Raw genomic sequence first — 20,179 nt, 5'->3', positions numbered from 1 at the left:
AAAGGGAAGTCTTATGACACAAATAGTCACTAAAATCCTGAGGAAGCAGGCTCCCTGTTGTCTACTTTTTAATCCCTAGTTTTCTCTAAGAACATCTTTTTCTAAAGCAGCCTGTTTTTCTTTATTCCTCATCAGTTACTATAGAGAAAGATTGAGACATGATATTCATCTGATTGTGAGAAGCAGATGAAAGGTCTGCAGAAATGCTTACTCCAGATGAGATGTATGTACTAGACAACCTCTGATCACACCACTGAAGTTGAAGGATCTTGTGAAGATTCTTTCTTCAGTCCAGGCATTTGATATGTGCTATACAAAGCAATTAACTAAATCAAACCTCATTAGGACAAGACATCATGTACTACAAGACTTCAAAAAGTTGTCCTTATTTCATCTATGCTGTTCATCGTCAATTGCCTGGTTGCGTTCTGTAGCTTGTTTTGGACTAGTGTTGAGTAGAACAGACAGTCCCATAGGTCTAGCACATGTAGCAATTCAGTCGTATTTCCACCCTTGACTTGAATCAGGTTGTTCACTCAGAGCTTAACTGTGGTCTCGGTTCACGTTGTTGAATAGTCTGAGACATGCACTTTGTCTCTGCAGAAGAATCTTCTGATCCCCTGGTGGGCAAGTGAAAGAGTAGAGACCGAGTGGAGCCTACTGTCACAACATTTTGCGAAGGCTGGTTGCTACTTAAATCGTTTAGCATCAGAGAAGCCCACAGATCTTTTAAAATAATAATTTGCAGTGCAGTTTTTGCTTTCCACATCTTTAATCCAGGAGAGCCTGGCAGAGCTGACTGAATACAGAGCACTTGCATCGTTTCCAAGTGAATGAAAGAAGTGGGTGTTAGCAGCCCTGATACCCACCATTTCTAAAATTTAGTTCATTCCCTCCAAAAGTTCAGTTTAGGAATCAATCAGGCCTCATTGATTTCCCAGGGCAGGGGGCACAGAAGACTAGGGAACATATATTGTTGTTGGATTATACAGCTCCAGCAAAGCCTCACTTATTAATTGAAAGGGGTAACTTATTTCTCCTCGGGAGGAGGCAAATAAATTAAAATCAAGGCATGAATTATGACATTATGTAGTCTTTACAAATGCCTGCACTCCTTAAGACAGTTTCCAAACTCCTGAATAGATGGAAAGCTGCAATATGTAAGAAAGAATATACAGGCTTTAGGTATGTGCAACTCTACTGTTTTTTTTCCCCAGTAGTCTTCACTAAAGTCTGGCAGCTAGTAAGCTTAAGGCTGTGTAATAATTACAAGAGCTGCTGATCTTAGGGAAGATTATGATGAAGTAGTCTTTTCCCGTTACCAACTTCAAAATTTGGAGGACACTATCTGGTCTGTCATCTCACTGTTGCTGGTCAGCAGCAACAGTGGCTTGGAGCCATAGGGAAGAAGGCTGATGACTGAGGGTTTAGGTACTCTTATTGGAAGTTGTAAGGTGTAGCAGTACTTACCTGACAGCAGAGGACACAGAAGCAAGAAAGCCAGCAAGCAGAAGGAACACAAACACACTTAGGATCGATGTAATGACAATCACGTCTCCACTCCTTCGACCAGGCCAGGTATCAATTTTCAGGGGATGTTTCACTAGAAAAGCATGGAAAGAATGTTCCTGCGATCTATTTTTGACCATGAACACCTCCACCAAATAGGAGAAAGCTGGTGATTTAGGAGAGGCAAACTGATTATGTCTATACCTTAAGTCTTAGATGATTTATGGAAAACAGGTTTAAGACTCAGCGTCAGCATTTAGAGTTTATAAGCTTTCCTCAGCAGGTTAGCCAGTATGACAAGTATCTGTATTACTGAGAAATGTCAACAGCATCAGATACTACGACACGCATCAAATCTGAAACCGCAGGTACAAACTTTATCTTTACTAGAAGAATTGTTTTGAAGTACACAAAAGTAGCAAATTATTCCATATTTAAGTCTGCTACTCCAATACTGAAAGGCTGACAAAATTGTTAAAACTGTAGGAAGGGACTAGGTGTTCCTCATAGAGCAATGGAGTCCTAAGGCAAGCATAGCTACTCAGAAGACCTGAGCAAAGCCACAGACTTACCTCTTCTGGTTTTGATTGGATCAGACCAGAGAGTTTGGTCTTTCATGATACCTTCAGTGCTATCTAGCAACACGTATTTAAACCTGTGGGGAAAAAGTGTTAAATTAGGTATTTCAAACTTGAGCTTCCTTACTAGCATTTTTAAGCTACTGGATTAGCTGGTCAGACTTCGGGGTTTGTCAAAGCATTAGATGGAGACAGTCAAAGGTAACTGACTATTTCCAGAGACCTTATAAAGAACGAACAGAATTAATAATGGAAAAGCATTCTGTGCTGTGTCATGCACAGTTTGCACTTTGTTCCTGTGAGCTTTGGCAGATGATAGCTTTCCAACAACAGTTTTTCCCAGCTTGCTATTCCCTGTTGTGAAGAGCCTCATTATTTAGGACAGCAAGTGGTTTTGATTTCCATATGGAAGTCGAAGGTTTTGTCCAACAATAGAGATCTTTGGCACTTTCCCTGCTAGAGGAGAATACTGAAGAGACAGGCCAACATCAGATTTGGCAAAGAAATTAAGTTTCCACTCCACAATAGTTTGAGTTTTCAGAAATGTGCTGAAGAGACAAAAGAGGCAAGACAGTTTTTGCAAAACTAAGAGCCCATAGTATTTTGTTTCAGCAGCATATTAGGTCTCCACAGCAGATATGGCTCCATGTGACTGCCATTTTTACTATGGCTTTTAAATAGCTGGCAACAGCAAAACAAGTTTTTTGGGTAACAGCTGTCAGGGTGCCCGAATTCCCCAGATGGCCAGCTTCCCCAGACAACAGGGGTCAGACAAGTCTGCAAGCCACCTGGCCCTCACGGGCCTGAAGTCTCCAGTAACATTAGGGGCTTCCTGGAGCTGGAGACCTCAGAAAACTTTGGCTCCCCAGAATCCCATCAAAACAAAGCAAGCAGAGTCATATCTGTGTCTGCAATTTGGCAGAATCATCTAACACAAAATACATGGTGAATAATCTCAATATCAAAATATTTTTCTACCAGCAGTTTCTAATCAGATGCTGTCACTGGATTACCTACTCCAACATAGGTTTAGATCCAGCAGTTCACACATGAATTTTCCTACTGATCCATGAACGGATGAATGAATGATAGAGCTCACCACTGCTAGGGCACCATAGAGCACCGTCTGCAGGGTGCTAGAACAAAATCAAGCCATCTTCATAACTACCCTTCCAATAGAACATTTCAGTTAGGGACTGGTAATTCACATCATACCATTACAAAGGAATGTTACAGACTCAGTGTTGCTTCCTATTATGTTTTAAGAGCAGCAATCACCTTGTAAGAAATAAGAATTATACCTGTATGTTGTGTCTGGTGCAAGAGGTGGGTTACAGACAGCTAGGAAGTTTGGGTCGTACAAACAAGTTCCATCATCCCCGACTCTGAAGAGGTATTGTTTCAGGACATCAGAAACTTTGTTGACATCTCCTACATCAGCAAGTTTGGGAGGCGATGCACAACTGGGCACATCGAATAAGGCAGCCTTGTAAGGTCCAAGCTGCCCCCCACTTGTTTGTTGGAAGGTGCTGTCAAGTGGTTTGCTGCTGTTGTCGGTCACCAGGGAGCTTATTGCACTTGCTGCAGGAGAGATGCTTTTTAACAAGGCTGTTAGAACTTGGCTGTCAGCCCTTTCCATCCACCCTGTATTTACTTGGCAACTTGCTCTTCTACCCCAAAACAGTCAAAAGGGAAACCAAAAATCTGCTACCACTTTGGCTGTGTTGTGATCTTACCCCTTCCTCCTTATTTGTTGATGAAGCTCTTTACACTTGTCCCTCAGAAACTGTGAAGGATCCACAGCATGTCTCAGAGCAATACTTTTTAGTAGCCACTCTCCCAAAATTCCTCTTTTCCAAGGAAAATCTGGTGGAGTAGGGAGGAGGGTGGCAAAGGCTGCTCTTCCCCCATGCCACACATGGCTCCAATAAACATCCAATAAATCCTGCCATTTCAGATTTGGTACTATAGCCAAGGCAGGGTTCCTATAGAGTCACAACTCTCCCATATCCTGGAGCAGAAACCCTTAGACTTCTGGTCACGCAGCAGCTGGACCTCCCAGAACCGCACAGTATGCAGACCAGTGAGTAGGGGCTGCATGAACAGATGCGGTATCTACATTTCTGGTCAGCCAGGCATGTCACTGCTTCCAGACAGCATGCCTCAGAAAGTCTGAAAGTCCTCACAGCTTCAAGCAAAGCGTGAATCTGCGCCCAGCCCTACAGCATAGTTTAGAACCTCAGTTGCAGCTCTCAAACCTTTCCTACTGCAAAGCCAAGGCACAAGTCCCAAGAGATGCTCCCAAGTTCTGCAACTGCCGGTTAATTTTTTTTTGGGAGCCCCCTCCAGATGTTCAGTGCTGTCAGCAGTGAAGGAATGCCAGTTTTTCCAAAGCTGTGGTACATTGGGAACTACTTCAGTTTGGAAGCATTCTGCTGTGCTCCTGGAGCAGAGTTCTTGCAACTGCTTGGTCTTGAGAAGTTTTTAGCTATGATCCAATGCAAAAATTAACCTGTTTTAAAAGGGAGAAGTTTCTAGCACAGGTTAGAAATACAACTTAAGGTCAGTGCTCAAGTTAGTTGTGCTCTGACACCCCTCTCTTCAATGGGAGCCAATAACATGAAAGCAAATGCTAGCTAAGACATGCTCTATTCTTAGGCTTGCTTCCCCAAATTATAATACTTCTCACAGCTAAGTCTTCCTACTCTCCCAGTCTCCACTTCAATAATTCCTAGCCTGGCTCTGGTGAGCAAGTAAGAGCTGATGCCTAAGCAAGTTTGGGGTTTTTTTGGGGGGTTGGGAGGGAGTGTTGGGGTTGTTTGTTTTTTTTTTTTTTAAACTTTACTAGGTAGATCAAGTCTGATACCAACATTAACAAGAAGAGAGCTAAAAGTTACATTACTTTTTCAGAAATTTGCTAGACCCTCAGCTTCATAGTATGCTGACACATTTTGTTACCAGCAGAGCTGAACATAAGGTGTTAAGAAAATTAAGTTCTCTTAAATTTTCCTTCTCCCTGCTCCAGAAGGCATCCAAGGGTGAGCCAATGTGCTTCTTTGCAGACTGGAGACAAATCCAAACAAAATTCCTCCCAGTCTGCCAAATAACAAGTTTGCATCTGCTTGCCTTAAAAGCAGCAGAAGAGATTTCTCCGTATATAACCCCTTTTGTAGGGATTCACCCATCTGTGTAGGAAGCTTTTCCCATGGCATCTGCAGAAGATGGGTGGTTGATGTAATTTCTAACACAAACCATGATATTTGCTGGTCTAACTAGGTATCAGTAGCCTTTTATATAATTATAATGCACTTATAGCCTGTTTTAGACATATAAAGATGTGCACTTCAGTCATGGGATGTGTCTCAGAAGGCCGTGCATTCACAATTGTCTGTTAGCTGTATGGGATGGTGTCTCTGGTTATGGCTTCTACCCGTCCAAGGCTGCCTCCTTCCACCTTGTCCATAGCGGCAAGAATCAGCAGTGGAAGTTTTAGACCATTTTGTCTGTTGGCCAGTTTCTCTACTGCACCCCTCAAGATCTCTTCTGTGTGCCTCTTAGAAAAGGAGGCTGCATACAGCCTTCAGGGGAGAAGGCATGATATAAGGAAGTCATTTATTTCTGTCAGCTTATCGAGTAGCTCTAGCTGGCATTCAAAACAGTCTGCCAGAGCAGCGGGGAACGGAGAAGGAAGCTCTTGGTCACTGCCAGCAATGTTTCATTGCCAAGCAGTTATGAAATTCATTTTATGAATGAACCCACGGGCCAGACATACTTGACCACAAGTCTAGCATGACTTGCCTTTGTCTACCAAAAAAAAAAAAAAAAAAGTAGTGCTTGCAAGGGCTGGGTGCCCTAACTATGAAGCAAATAGCAGCAGTTACCCAGTTTCTCTCAGCAGGTTTACTTAGGGGAATTCAGGCTTTTATACAAGGCATTCATGTTTAGACATAGATAAGGTGGACGCCTTGGTTTCATTAGCAAGATTTGGGCAAAAGTTTATAGCTGATAGTGCTGCTCCACACCTACTGGGAGTCAGCTAGCACAGTACTAACACTTGCTGTTGTTAATCAGCTCCACTGAAATACTGCGGTTATTTATATTATATTTTATAATAACACCCTGGAGAAAACTGAGACCAGAGGCTCAGCTTGTACATAGCTTAGAGCTACAGATTTTTCTCTTTTCCCCTATTCAGACCCACTCCCATCAAATTGTGAAGAATCGCATGCAACGGCCACATCCTGTAGTTATCTTCCAGGGAGATGTAATGCTGGATACTGACCTGATTCCTTCATTGCATACAAGTAGATGGCGTAAGATTTATTTGGACGCAGTGAGCTGTCAAACATACAGAAAGGTTTTTCTAGAGCAACTGTAGTGAGAGTGGGATTGTTTGTAGCAAGCTGAGGGGCTGCAATCTGAGGCTTCAGTCTTTGATCTAGAAGAGAAAGTTACCAAGAAGCGTACGAAAAACCTTTCTCCTCTCCCCCTGCACGCTCTGACTCAAAAGAGAGGATCTAGCAGTGCTAACAAACAACATTAAAACATAGAAGGGGGATGCGAAACAGCCTGCTTGCCCTGTGAAAGTTTGAGAGTTAGGGGTTTTGCTTTAATGCAAAATGAGTAATGCAAGGATTTGGGGAGGGAGGCAAGAGATGTTGCTCCTCAAATATACTAGTCACATCACCTCAGAAGGACAAAGGCAAAGCCTCATTATAGGAGAGACTTGAACCTCTGTCTTTAAGGTCCCACGTACAGCCTCCCCCCTCCAGTGGCAGCACCAGAAGCAGTACAGTCAGTTCTTGAATCCTTTAGCAGCAAGGAGTCTTAATGAAGTTTTCAAGACCAGGCTTGTTAACATACAGAGTGAGAGATTTAGCAGAGAGGAAAGCTGTGTGGGAGAGGCCTTGGAGAGAGCAAGTGATATTAGAATAAAGCTTATATCAGACACTTCCACCTCCCCACACAAGCTCATCCCATCTCCAGTCTCCTGGGGAAGATTAAATAAGAAGGAAGAGAGAGATTCAGCAGCTCCTCCTCCTTCCCAGCCTAACTGCAGTAGAGACACTTTAACAATCTTCCAGCAGAATGTACGTTTGAAGCCCTAAACTCCCGTCCCAATACAGATCCTAGAGCAGAAAGTTGACACCCAAGACAAACCAAAAAACCATAACAGAAACAGAAACAGAAGAGATACAAAGAGAGGAGCAACAAAAAAGGAGAATAGACTGCAGATAGATGCCTCTTACCTGCACACAGCTGTCCCAAACAGCAAAAGGCTAATACAACCCAACGACTGCACATGTTTGAGCCCTCCAGAAACCTGCCACGAAAGGAATAACAATGCTGGGAGGCAGCCCCCACTGAAGAGCTCCCACATCCACTCCCTCCCTGAAGTCAACCACACCTGCTCCTTTCCCCAAGGTCCCTGTGGTTAGGAGCTGCCCACACCCTCAGCATCTCCCTATGTGCTTATTGCACCTCCTGCTCAGGTGTCACCAACCATCCCCCCAGCTATTATCTGCTCCCAGGTGAGGAAGGGTGTTGCAGCTTTGACTTTCACCTGATATTGGGCACCAGGGTAGCTCTCAGCAGTGCTATGGGTGTTATGAGAGTTTTTTCCCCACCTATATCATTGATAGGTGGCTTTGTTCTTTACCTTCTTCCGTTTATTTAGGGAAAATTTGGAACTGAATATCTGAACCCTGCATCCAGTCTGCATCATGGATGGTTCTGCATCATGGGCAGCCTTAACAGAGGTTACAATTGCTTTCTGAATTGTGTTTCCTGGGTTACATCCTGAAAAACATAAGCCTTCTGCTTTTGGTTAACCCTAATGTGATTCAGGGCAACTACATGAAGAGCAAACCACTGGGAAATCTGAATCTGACCTGTTGTACCGAATTGTTCAGCTGAGAATATTCTTGATGAGTAATTGCTATTACGAATGGTCTATTACATAAGATGTCAGATTACAAAATTATTAATCACCCATTTAAAGGAGGCTGAGGGGAAAAAATAAGTATCAGCAAGATTTTACAGAATTAATGGGGCTAACATGATGTCACTGCAACAACTCCAGATTTACACTGATATCACTACAGTTACATTACCAAAACCATCTCCTTTATGGATACGCCACGGGCCCCAGAAATCTGTTTGAAATATGTAATCAAATGATTACAATGCAATTTCCTCCCCATATGTGTCTCATTTTGCCTCAAATTCTGCATGTTATCATCAGTGTGTTTGGTTTGACTTTTTTCTCACACTATTTTGAGGGAGAATATTGAATACAGGAGTTACCCTAGATTTGCACTGTTATAGAATAAGAATGAATTGTATTATTCCTTCTCATTCTACAATGCACTCTAAGCCTGTGCTGGGATAAATACTCAGGTAAATCAGATTAAGCCAGAAAAGATTTTACCCTTCTGTCTTTTGTTCCCACGAATCTGATTTTTAACATTTACATTTTTAACATTTAGGGGGGTTAGTTGTACAAACTTGATACCGATCTGCTCAAGAGTGATTTTATCCCTTAAAGCAATATAATAATGCACAAAACCTGTAAGGTTTCTGACTCCACAGTAAAAGCAGAGCTTAAGAACAAGATCTCTCTCTCCATTATAAAGTCAATACTTCCTACAAACAGTGATGCCTGTAAAATCAGATCCTGATTCTTTAGACAGGTAACCCTTCTAGAGCAATCAGCAGTGGCTTTTTTTTTTTCCTTAAGACAGAAAAGAGACACATTATGTGCCTAATTAAAAAAAAAAAATAGACACAAGGACATATTGGATGGCAGAGGAAAACAAATATTCTATTTCGTGGCATGCAAGTCACTTGCATGTGATACAGAATACTCTTCCAAGTTTTATAAGAAAGCGCTGGCCCCTCATTCACTTTCTAAAGCATCAAAACAGATAACAGAAAAGAATATAAATTTTAAAAATGAACAGATTAAGGCCCAGAATCACAACAAAAATTTTGATTTAAAGGTAGCAATTATTTTTTTTTAGATTCACAGCCATCAAGCAATAAATTCAGCACTTATTACTCAGGCAAAACTCTGCATGACCTCCTTGGAGTCTTGCCTGGATGAAGAGTGTGGCAAACTGCTCCTTGGGCTACAGTCATGCAAACTGTTACTCAGGCGATTAATTTTACAATAGCCAGAAGTATGTCAGCAGAGCTGCTCATCACAGAAAGTTAATCACCTTTCAAAGTGGTTACAGGATGACAATTTTAGCCATTATTTTTCATGAGGCTATTTTTTTAAACCATCATGATTTAGTGCAGTACAAGGCCATCTTGTTCTCTGGTGGAATTCACCAGCCACAATAAGGGGAGATAACATTGCCTATGTTGTGAGATTTTAAAATTGTTGGGTTTGTTCTATTCTCAGAAGAATCTCAAACAAAGGTAGAAAATTAACATGATGATAAACTCTCTCAGCTCCATCTGTGCTGGCAGATGTGTCCTAAATTAGGACCAGATCTCATCCTTGCTTACACTCGTGTAAATCCATATTAACTCCACTGAAGTCAGGGGAGCTGGTCTGGATTTAAAGGATGTTACCATGAACAAACTTAACCTCAGTATAATTACAGAGTTCCCTAAAGGAAGCACAAGAGAAAACATCAATGTAAATTCCTGTCTTTGTTTAAGCAACACTGCCAATTTGCTTGCTATATGTTACCTTGTGGGCAATTCTGGAGTAATTCATAGAAGCCTCCAGAGTCAGTTTGGATTGATGGCTTCGTGAGAACAAACCTTGCCTGTAGCCCTGGCTTTCCAGGGCTGTGTGAAACTCGTGTTTGGGGAGGATGGGGTGTGAAGTCCTGAAAGGCTGTGAAATGTATGGAACCTTCCAGGGTCTGAAGTCCAAACCTTCTTTACATGCTCGGCTGTGGGTGTAGTGGAGATAATCCTCCATAATGTGTTGTGCTCCATCTCTCCGGTCCATTGCACCGGCTAAAATTTATGGGCCACTTGCAAGTCCAGCTCCATGTAGAGAACATTACAGTGTTTAACAGAGAGATTAAAAAACATGGTGGTGACATCTACCAGTCAAAATGGTAATCCAAAGGGTGAAAAAGACAAATAAAACATAGAATCCATTTTAAAGTACTTTGATGATCCTCACTAGTTATCTGTGTAGCTATTATTAGCTTGTAATTTCCTGCAGATATCCTGGTGGGTCTAGCCCTTGAGGTAGGAGCTGAAAGAGTAGGGGAGTAATGCCTTTGTGAATTAATTTTAAAAAAAGCATTCCACGAATATGGGGGATCTAGAAGACAAGGCAAAGATGGTTAAAAAAAAAAGTTGATAAAACAGGTGATCAAGGTTTGGGAGAGTGGTGGAGAGCTAACACAGTTAAAAAATAGGGAAGTTCAGAGATAGAGCACTGTAAAATATCGTGAAAGTGAGAACAAGTAGGAATGAGAAACAATGGAAAAGTTTTTCATTCTGTCCAGTCACTGTACTACAGACATGACCTGACAGGATCTTTAACCACCTCTAGTGCTTAGTCATATGCATCATCTGGTCTGCAGAGGTTAACTGCAAGGGAAGCAGCTGTAGTACTGTTGTTTTGATAAGGACATTCATTTGAGAGTGGCACTGAAACCAAAAAACCTATTTGAAGAGGTTACTGGTCAGCTACTACAGACTTCAGAAGTGGTTGTTCTGGGGGCTAGTATTAGTAACAGATTGTCATGGGCACTGTCTGGAAATCCAAGCTATCCTGGCAATGGTAACTTTCATCTAATGGTAAATAACTTTCAGTCACTACTGCACTGTACTTATATCATCAGGCTGTAGATAAAAGGGAGAAATTTCCCATTTATCCAAGGCGAAAACTCTTCACTGAAGCAGGAAGTGAAATACCTCTTATGACATTTCTCTCTCTCAAAGTCTTCCCAGAATACTTCAAGGCAGTAGGAGATTCACATCTCACAAGATCTGCTGCACAAAGGCCACACGGGTGCCTGGTACAGTTGTGCAGTTCTGAAATCTCTTTGATATGTCTTTGGCTTCCTGGAGAAGTATTTCTGTCCTTTGTTGCTGCCACAAGGGGCATTCACTTCTGATCTTAAAATCTACACACCTGTTAACATGGCCTCAGGATTCATTTTCAGGGTCTCTCTTCTTCCTTTCCTAATAAAGTCCCTTTGCATGTAGATTATGAATCTCCAGAAGAGCTCCGCAAACCGCTTTGTTAAAAAGGGACCGGTGTGATGGAGATAAGCCCCATCCTACATTCACTCAGCACAGGAACAGACTTATGTACTGAGTGGGGGTCCCATCTGTGCACAGATCGGAGCAGCATGACTCACTGAGCCATTGATCTCCTTAAATTAGAAATCTTTCATGTGTCTATAAGGAAATATGAAGGCTCAGTTAGAAAGATGAGAACTTGGAACTTATTTTATCATCTGGTGACAATTAATTTTGTGCAAACCTGAAAGGTCAAGCAGTGGAAACATCAGGAAGGGAAAAATAACTTTCTACATAAGAAATCAGGGCCACACCATCATCTAATATGAATTGGCATGGCTCCATTGAGGTAAATTTCTTACGAACAGAAGAACCGGTCCTTCTTGCATTCCCCTCAGAAATAACGTATAAGATCTTATCACTGCAGTAAACCCCAAACAATCACAGAACACTGAAACATCTGCAGCTTGGAGGAGCCAGGGGTTAAAATGAAAGGCCGCTTTGTTACACAGAAGTTATTGTTTTCTTTGCTGAGGAAATGTCTTACTATCTACAATTATTTGCTTGAACTTTCATCTCACACTGTTAAGAACCCCCAAGAGGTACTTCTTTCTATGAAAGTCCTGGGCTTAACGTGATGGTGTAGATGTCCCTAATAAAAGCAAGCACCATTTGCTGCAGCCGTCTCAGAACTGCCTCTTGTGACAGATCATTTGTGCCAGGCAGGTCAATGTAGGTTGGCCCCACATTTCTTCACTTACAAAATGGTAAGATTTTCCTACTGCAATGAATCCATTGTTGGCTGAGGGGCTAGTTCTAAACATCAGGTATAATGAGGAGTCACACTGGTGTAGAGAGGAAGAAGAGAAAGCATCTTTGGTAATTCAGAGTGGTTGGATAACTGTGTGTTATATCTATGACCAAAGTAACATGGTTTTTGATGAGGAACTAAGCAAAGATGACAGGGGATGGAGTTAATCTTCCTGGCCTGTTAACTGGCTACATTCCCTAGGCTGCAGTTTCTGTTAACTGACTTCACGCAAAAGTAACTTTAGTATGTTGACATGACGTGGGTCAATGCAATGACCCTTTCCCTGGCTGATGTGAGGAAGCAGGCCTCCCTAAGCAGTGGGTGTAATCCCTCACCTTTGTCCTCAAGTTGCTCTTGATAATTTGTATAATGGAGCCCTTTTAATTTAATTTTACCAGGTAAATAAAATTTAGCTTTCTGGGTTTGCAAGCAAGAGTGAGTTTTAATGACATGCAACTTGATTAATATTTGAGATTTGAGAAGGATCTCTCTGTAATGGCTGAAGAGTAGGCTCTTTCCTCACAAAGATTTTATTAGGGCTTGGAATATCTCTCTAAATCTAGAGTCCTGAAATATCACTTCATGGAGCCAGTTTAATACCCTTGAGACTTAGCTGTGGTTTTATATGAATGTGAAGTACAACACAACCAGGCTCCTGTACTGATCAGTGTGCCAAATTCCATTGCAGTCAGACTGGGGTAAAAGTTTTCTAACAAAATGATGAATTAGGTCCATAATGTTGTAATTAAAAATGGAAAAAGCTTTCTGTTAGGACTTCCTTTACTCACTGAATTGTAACCCACTAACTAATTCATCATTCCCAAAATGACAAAACGTATATGCTGGTTTTGACTACAGTCTTTATGTTGTAGCTGAAAAGCTAAATTCTGATAGATGCTGTTTGAAGTTAACGACCAGATAAAAAACCCTAAACCAGAACTACCCCCTAAAAAGAGGTATATGAATCAGACGTTGCTTAGTCTGGATACTCATTCTTCAGACAATATCACCGAAATGCCCCGTTCAGTTGCCGTCCAAGAGGTGTAAAAGGGCTTCATGAAACAATTCTGATACACAGGTCCGTGGTATTCTTATCCATGGTTCCAGTGCAGACTATGCAGGAAGATGGAGTAATCTGTAAAGGTAGGTAATGAATGCCCATCTGCTGCTAGTCAAAATTTATGTTCTAAACAACATCCATATTTCTGGTTACTTACACTCTTTTTTTTTGTTGTTTGACAATGTAGTCCTCTATAAAATTTGCATATAGGTTCCTACTGATAAAGTTTAAACGGCTCAGTTTCATCTCTGTTCCTTCTTGGTATTCAAAGGACTGTATTATACAAAATATGCTTCTGAGTAGTGACTTCTTGTTCAACTCTTAATTGAGTGGAAGCCTTGCTGCCAGCCCTGTATAGAGTTATCTCTGTAAGTCAATGAGAAGCATCAAAAGATTGCTTTTTTAAGGAGTTCATTCTCATGATTTGATAACATGATATACAGCAACTTCTCATCCACAAATACAGTTGGAATATGACTAGATCAAGAGACTTGGGGAAAAAAGGATCCTGATGTAGTAAACTGCTGTGATTCACAATTGCTCTAGGAAAGGGAGAGAAACACTTGACCCAGCTAAGTTTGTATGGTTTGTAGTTTAACATGACATTTATAGCGTTTCAGTTTACAACAGACTGAGATGCTTCAGTGGTTTTTTACAGCTTCTTTGAGATCATGTGCATGGTAGATATGCTTGGCAGTAAATAGCTTTGGTCAGTGATTGAAGGCAGAAGAAAAGTCAATCTGATGCTGTAGAAGAAAAATAGAAAAATGCATCCCAGAATAATTTTTTTTTACATTGAAAAGTGAAACAACCACTCAAGAAACAACATAAGAAAAGGAAGACAATGTTTTTCCTGACTCATATGCTTCTGATGTTCTAAGCTTTCAGCTGATATTAGTGGCAAGTATAAGTTAATAATTATTAATAATTAATAATAAACAGGCAAGATTCAGTGTAAATAGCTGCTGGGAGGGGGAATGTGATAGATAAAAAAATATTAGAATTTTAGCTGTGCTGGTGTAAGTTTCTCTGCAGTCAACAGATTTAAATGTAGAGCCCTGTAAAGTGAGATAAAACTGAATGAGTAAATCCAATTATATTTATCATACAAAGATTATATGAAAAAAGTAATCGTTGCTGTGACCAACGTCTAAATGGGGAAACTGATGCATGATGAAGTGCAGTGACTTGACTGGAGTGTTACAGTAGTAAAGAAAGCCCATGTCTCAGCTCTCATGGCTCCTAGTCCAGCATCTAATGGACTGAGCTGACTCCATTGTAAGCTTATTTCAGGGGACTTTATGATTAGATATTTTTACTTAACCCGGTAGACAGAAACTTGTTTTTTCTTATATAAAGCTATTTAAACCTTCTCTTTCTCCTCTCAATGTACTGTTAGTGGGACTCAGTGAGAGACATTTTGTTGAAATCTGTTTTCTAAGCAGCTTCAGTTCCAATCTTATCCTTGTCTCCAGCCTGCCTACCACTGCAGTGCACTTGTCTCAGCTCTCAGTTAATCACTCCCTTAAGGAAGAGTTGTTTTGTAATTAGGACCTTGGATGAGGATCCAAAAGATTATGCATAGTTAGTGGCTCCCTCTAGCCTAAATAGCAACCTATTTAATATCTGTTTTTCAGCTGCCCACTTGTAAAATAAGAATAAAAATTATTCCGCTCTCAGCTTTTGGTGTTGTCTATTCAGACTATATGTGTTTGGGGAAAGATTATTCTTTGTTAGATACATCTGTGTATTGGTTATTTTGGCCTTTAAAAGAAGAATTGTGTAATATAATTCACTGGTCAATTTTGGGCAGGCATAGAATACAACTCTTAAACTCACTTTCAGTTTCCAAGCATTTGTGTGCAAAACCTTTGGAAAGAAAGTCCTCACTGTACAGCTTGCCATATGTACAAGCTATTGAAATAATTTAAATACATTTGGCTTCCAAGAGTGAACACAGTCTAAACAGATATTCCTGCTCAGGAGCTGAGACCCAACTGTTTTTTTTTCATACACACAGCATTTTGTTGCACAACAGGGCTTGATTCTTGAGCAAGATTCTTGAGCAATTTGGTTTCAGTATTGCCACATACCAAGAGCTCAAACTCTGAAACTCAAGGTTTAAGCTATGTATGTATGGATATGCACATCCTCATAGAGAAGCTGATGAAGAGCAGACCAGATAAGTGGACAGCAAGGTGGACTGAATGGCTGAGCTCAGAGTTTTGATCGGCAGGATGAAGTCCAGCTGGAGGCCAGTCACTAACAGTGTACTCCAGGAGTTGATACTAAGACCAATACTGTCTAACATCTTCATTAATGACCTAGGTGATAGACCAGAGTGCACGGAGGATACAGAAGTTTGCAGATGATACAAAACTGGGAGGAGTGGCTGATACACCACACCAGAGGGTTGTGCTGCCGTCCAGAGGCATCTGGACATGGTGGAACCGGAATCTGATGAAGATGAACAAACAGAAGTGAAAGTCCTGCACCTGGGAAAGAATAACTTTATATACCAGTACACAATGGGGCCAATTGGCTGGAAAGCAGCTTTGCAGAAGAGTAGCTGGGCTCCTGGAGGACAAAAAGTTAACCACAATGTGCCCTTGTGCCAAAGGCAGCCAACAGTACTTGGGGCTGCATTAAGATCATTGCCAGCAGGTCGAGGGAGGTGTTCCTTTCCCTCTGCTCAGCCCTGGTGAGACCACAGCTGGAGTGCAGTTTCAAGTTCTGGGCTCTCCAGTACAGGAGAGAGATGGAGCTACTGGCATGAGTTCAGGGAAGGGCAACTTAGATAATTAAAGGATTGGAGCATCTTACGTAACAGAAGCAGCTGGGCGTGCTGTTGTTTTTTAGCCTTGAAAAGAGAAAGCTCAGGGAGGACCTGATCAATGCATATGAATTCCTGATGGGAGGGAGCCTATAACAAGAAGGTAGCCAAAGGAAGAAGCACATGGAAAGGCAGGACCAAATGGAGTTACTGGACTCTGTACAAAGGGGTGCCCATCAACAGTATAAACAGTCAACTAACTAAGAAAAGGCTTTCTCTAAAACTCACTCAAATGCTTTAGAAATGCTTTGTCAGTAGGCTACAATGCAGCATGATGTGAATTTATTTTTAAGTATACCACAGTCAGGATAATCAAACAAGTCAGATTAGAAAATGCCCATGTGAAGCTACGTGTGCCAAAACTGCTGTAATCTAGACCAGAGACCAAGCAGACTATCTGATTCGCAAAATCAGGAATAGAGCATGTACAATTTTATTTGAGAACACATCTTTGCTCATCCTTGTCCCTCATGTGAAGACAAGAATGAAGTCAGATCCTTTGTGCTGCTTTTGGTGATAAAACAAAAGCAGATGACTTCTGCACCTCATTTGCTATGCTTGTTTTGGGATTAATAGCAAGCATTCATACGCAGTGCCAGCTAAAGTGTATTCCTGGTACAAAAGTCCTGAAAATGAGAATGAAAAGGTACTAAATAGATTTTGTCAAATGCATAAGAGCTTTTTGCCCTCTTTCAGTCTGGCTGTAATTCTTGTTCTGCCAGACAGACAAGAATGGTTCATTGCTATCTTCTGCATTTTACATTTTTAAGATATTTTCCCCTATCTTGTTAAGCATTCAAGAGAAAAGCACAGGTCCAACAGGCCGTTCCTGTTTGGTGGAATTACTAAATTTCAGCAGAGGTAATTCTAGAAGTCCAGCATCCCAGGTTATTATAAACATCAAGGAACAATGTGCTATTCCAGCCTCAAATACTTTTAAAACTGGGAATGAAATAGACCCAGTTTCTTCTTTCACAGCAACTGGTATGACGAACGTATTACCAGTGACTGCATAGAGGTAATCACAGGTAATCAGTAAGTTACTGTGTCTTACCAGCTTCCAGCTTGTCAGCTGGGCCACGTGAGCTGGATGTATGTGATCTCCCAGGCCTTTGCAATTGTGGAGTAAAATGAGTTAACTTAAACCACTTAACCTGTCATGTTTCATTACACAGCTGCAGCAGTGTAAGAGCACATTACACTGCCAATTATTGTGTATTATTTGGTGAATAGTAGAGCATTAAAATGGGGAAATTTGATCATTTGCAGCTATCTATACATATGGATCACACATCAATCCCACTGGTAGCCTGAAGTGAAAAGTTTGAGCAAGCTTAATTAATTTCCTAGTTCTTCTAGCTTAAAAAAGGATTGCATTTAGCTTTGCACTCATCCAACCTGACAACTTCCTATGAATAACTCTGCTATTTCAGTGCTCTGCGTAGTAGTAGCAAGACTTAGGCAGCTACCAAAAAAAAACAAAGAAAAGCTCCAAACTTGCACTCAGATCTTGATCAGGCAAAGCTTAATTTATGTCCTGATGCTTTTCTCACACAGCGATCCTTTTATTTATTCACCTACTAGAGGGTTGCATTTTGGCTCCTGTTATTTACACATTCTTTGCTCTACTTTCCATTAATCTCAATTCTTCTACTAACAAAGAATTGCACATCCCAAGAAAACTTGCTTGTTATAGATCTTTATTCCGCCAAGCTTTCTGTAAGTGCATTTATAGCCCACATAGGCCTAAAGCCTCTTTAGAGTCAGTTCTCCTAAAGGCAATGGATGCATGGGTCACAACGTAGATATTTAATGAGAACCATCCAGCAGCTCAGGCATTTGCAGCTGTATTACACAGCCATAATCCTGCTTGGTCAAAGCAATTTTTCTCCTAAAATCTAACTAGCGATACTGAAACTGACATTCTGGAATTCGGAGAACATTTGTAGCACAGGCCTAATGTTATAATGCGTGGCTTTCTACGTTAAATACTAAAGTACGTCACTAATCAGGGCAGCAAAAATACATTCTAAAGTATATAATCCATCCAGTTTTATAACAAGTCATTACCACCATCTCAGCTGTATTACCACATAGCAATACACATCTATCATCCAGGAAGACAGCATCATAAATCCAACATCATAAATGTGAATACCATTTACAAAGCCAAAATGAGCTGAAACCCATGGAGCTACATAGATTTATACCAAATGTTATATCTGTAGTCTCCTCCAAGCATTAATCCCTCTTAATTGACCATAGTTGTCTCTTAAATGTTCTGCAAACAATGAAAGGGAAAGACACAGGGAAGGGGAAGGCAGAGCTGTATTTCCTCTAAGGAGAAAGGTTTGATGAAAGACATGATACAGCACATACGTGAGGGAGACAGATTTCTCAGCCTGCATGATAGACTTCCATGAAAACTAATGACTGTCAGAAAATGAACCTCCTTCCATCCAAGAACACAGCATATCTAGTACCACATATATAAGAAATGCAAGCAAAGCCTTCGTAAAGTGAAGCGTTACTCTGCATGCACAAACCTTTCCTTGGGGAAGGAGTGAAAAAGTGAATGAAATGCACATGCCAGATGTTCTTTTTGTTCCTTGATGCTGCCAATAATTCTTTAAAAATGACTGTTGAATAAGAGAAGAGAGAACAGAGCAGAACTTGTTGAAGAGAACTGGCGGGGAGAAGGTGGTGGACTGAAGATTTTGAAAACACAAAGATGAGAACCAAAGCAAAAAGCTCCATGATGTCAGAAACAAAAAAGAGACAAAGCTCTCCATGACCAACGTGAAAAGAAAACCAGTACATACCAAGTCAAACCGCTTTTCTCTACCTATTTGTCAACAAATTACCTTACACATCCCAAACACAGGGACTTGCTCCTGAAGCAACAAGTAGAAAGCAGAGGAGCAGCAAAGAGCTCCTAAGCCGCATGCCTGTGACTGGCACTGTGGTTCCCCCATGTCCCTTTCCACTGCCAGGGTGCAGGGAGTGGGTAACACTAAAGCAGTGCTGAGCCTTCAGCCAGGCTGTGGGAACGTGACACATCCCAGGTGCTGTTGAATAAAAACAGTGCTGCTGTAGAAAGCGTTTCAAACTTACAAGCTGGTAAGATGGTAAAGGAGGAAGGGCTTTTTTGAAACAAAAAAGGAGAAAGAACGGTAATTTCACACAAAAGTACTGAACTGTAGAAAATACTCCAGCTCACAGAAAAGCAAGTTGCAAGTGCATTCATAGCCAAGGATAATTCCAAGAGTTTGGAATTATCTAAACTTTTAGCTTGAAACCACCATCAGTAATAGAATAGAAACAAAACCCTAAAAAGTTATTGGAAATTTTATTCTCTGTGCAGTGTTCCTAAATGTTGTACGTCATCTAGAGACATTGCCTGTCCCCTCTGTCTGCCACATAGTTCAGAGACGACTTCTGGGTGCCTCATGGCCATCCTGTCTGCTGTCTGCCTGTACTCCCACCGTGTCTCAGCATTTACCCACCAGCTGGCACTGCAAGTCTGTGTCCAAAGGGTTACGGCAGGAGTGCCCTGGAGGTAGGGCAAGGACAATGTCAATGCCTTTTTCCAGGTCCTCAGCTTTGAGATTGGCTTTAGTTCATTTTAAATGGAGTAATTCGTGAAACAAGTAATCAAAAGGTTTCTGGAGAAAAATCTAGGGTTAGAATGGGTTAAAAGAGCACTGATCTCAGCCTTAAGTACAAATGGTGGCAGCATCCTGTGATGGTGACAGGAGGGAGTGGGTTACAAAGTGTAACACTGGTAAGCAGGGTAAAGAACAGTCTTTTCTGCTGGCTGCAAATGAAGTTCCAATGAATTTGTAACAATAGGGAATTCAAACTATTTTGTTAATAGTTGAGAAATGATACAACATAATTTTAAATAGAATAATTAACTAATGATGAGTAAGTGCTTTGTGGGTGCTATTTATCATTATTATTATAGATCCAGACCTTTTCCCCTCCCCCCACTTAATCCTACCACAAGCTAAACTACAGTCAACTTCAGGCAGACATTTAAGCAAAAGCTAAGGAAGAATGGAGGGCTCTGTTGTGTTGTCCATCCTTTAAGCAAAGCGTCCCTTATTCCACACAATACACATAGAGACATTAAGATGTACTAATAAAACATATTCAAAGTAATA

The 20,179-nt window shown here is 41.1% G+C and overlaps 1 protein-coding gene across 1 annotated transcript; it reads right to left on the bottom strand.

Annotated features, from left to right (window-relative positions):
• Positions 1 to 543: 543 nt before the first annotated feature.
• On the bottom strand, positions 544 to 7,391 carry UPK3A (uroplakin 3A). Its single transcript, XM_009576523.1, has 5 exons — positions 7,337 to 7,391; positions 6,370 to 6,525; positions 3,389 to 3,668; positions 2,082 to 2,164; positions 544 to 620 (listed from the first exon to the last, which is right to left on the bottom strand). Exons 1-5 carry the CDS (start codon positions 7,389 to 7,391, stop codon positions 544 to 546), a joined length of 651 nt encoding a protein of 216 aa, XP_009574818.1.
• Positions 7,392 to 20,179: the final 12,788 nt, after the last annotated feature.

The sequence above is a fragment of the Fulmarus glacialis genome, unplaced genomic scaffold, assembly GCF_000690835.1.
Source record: "Fulmarus glacialis isolate BGI_N327 unplaced genomic scaffold, ASM69083v1 scaffold4394, whole genome shotgun sequence".
Taxonomy (NCBI): domain Eukaryota; kingdom Metazoa; phylum Chordata; class Aves; order Procellariiformes; family Procellariidae; genus Fulmarus; species Fulmarus glacialis.
Note: the sequence above shows the minus strand (reverse complement) of the source record. Positions and strands in the feature narration are given on the sequence as shown.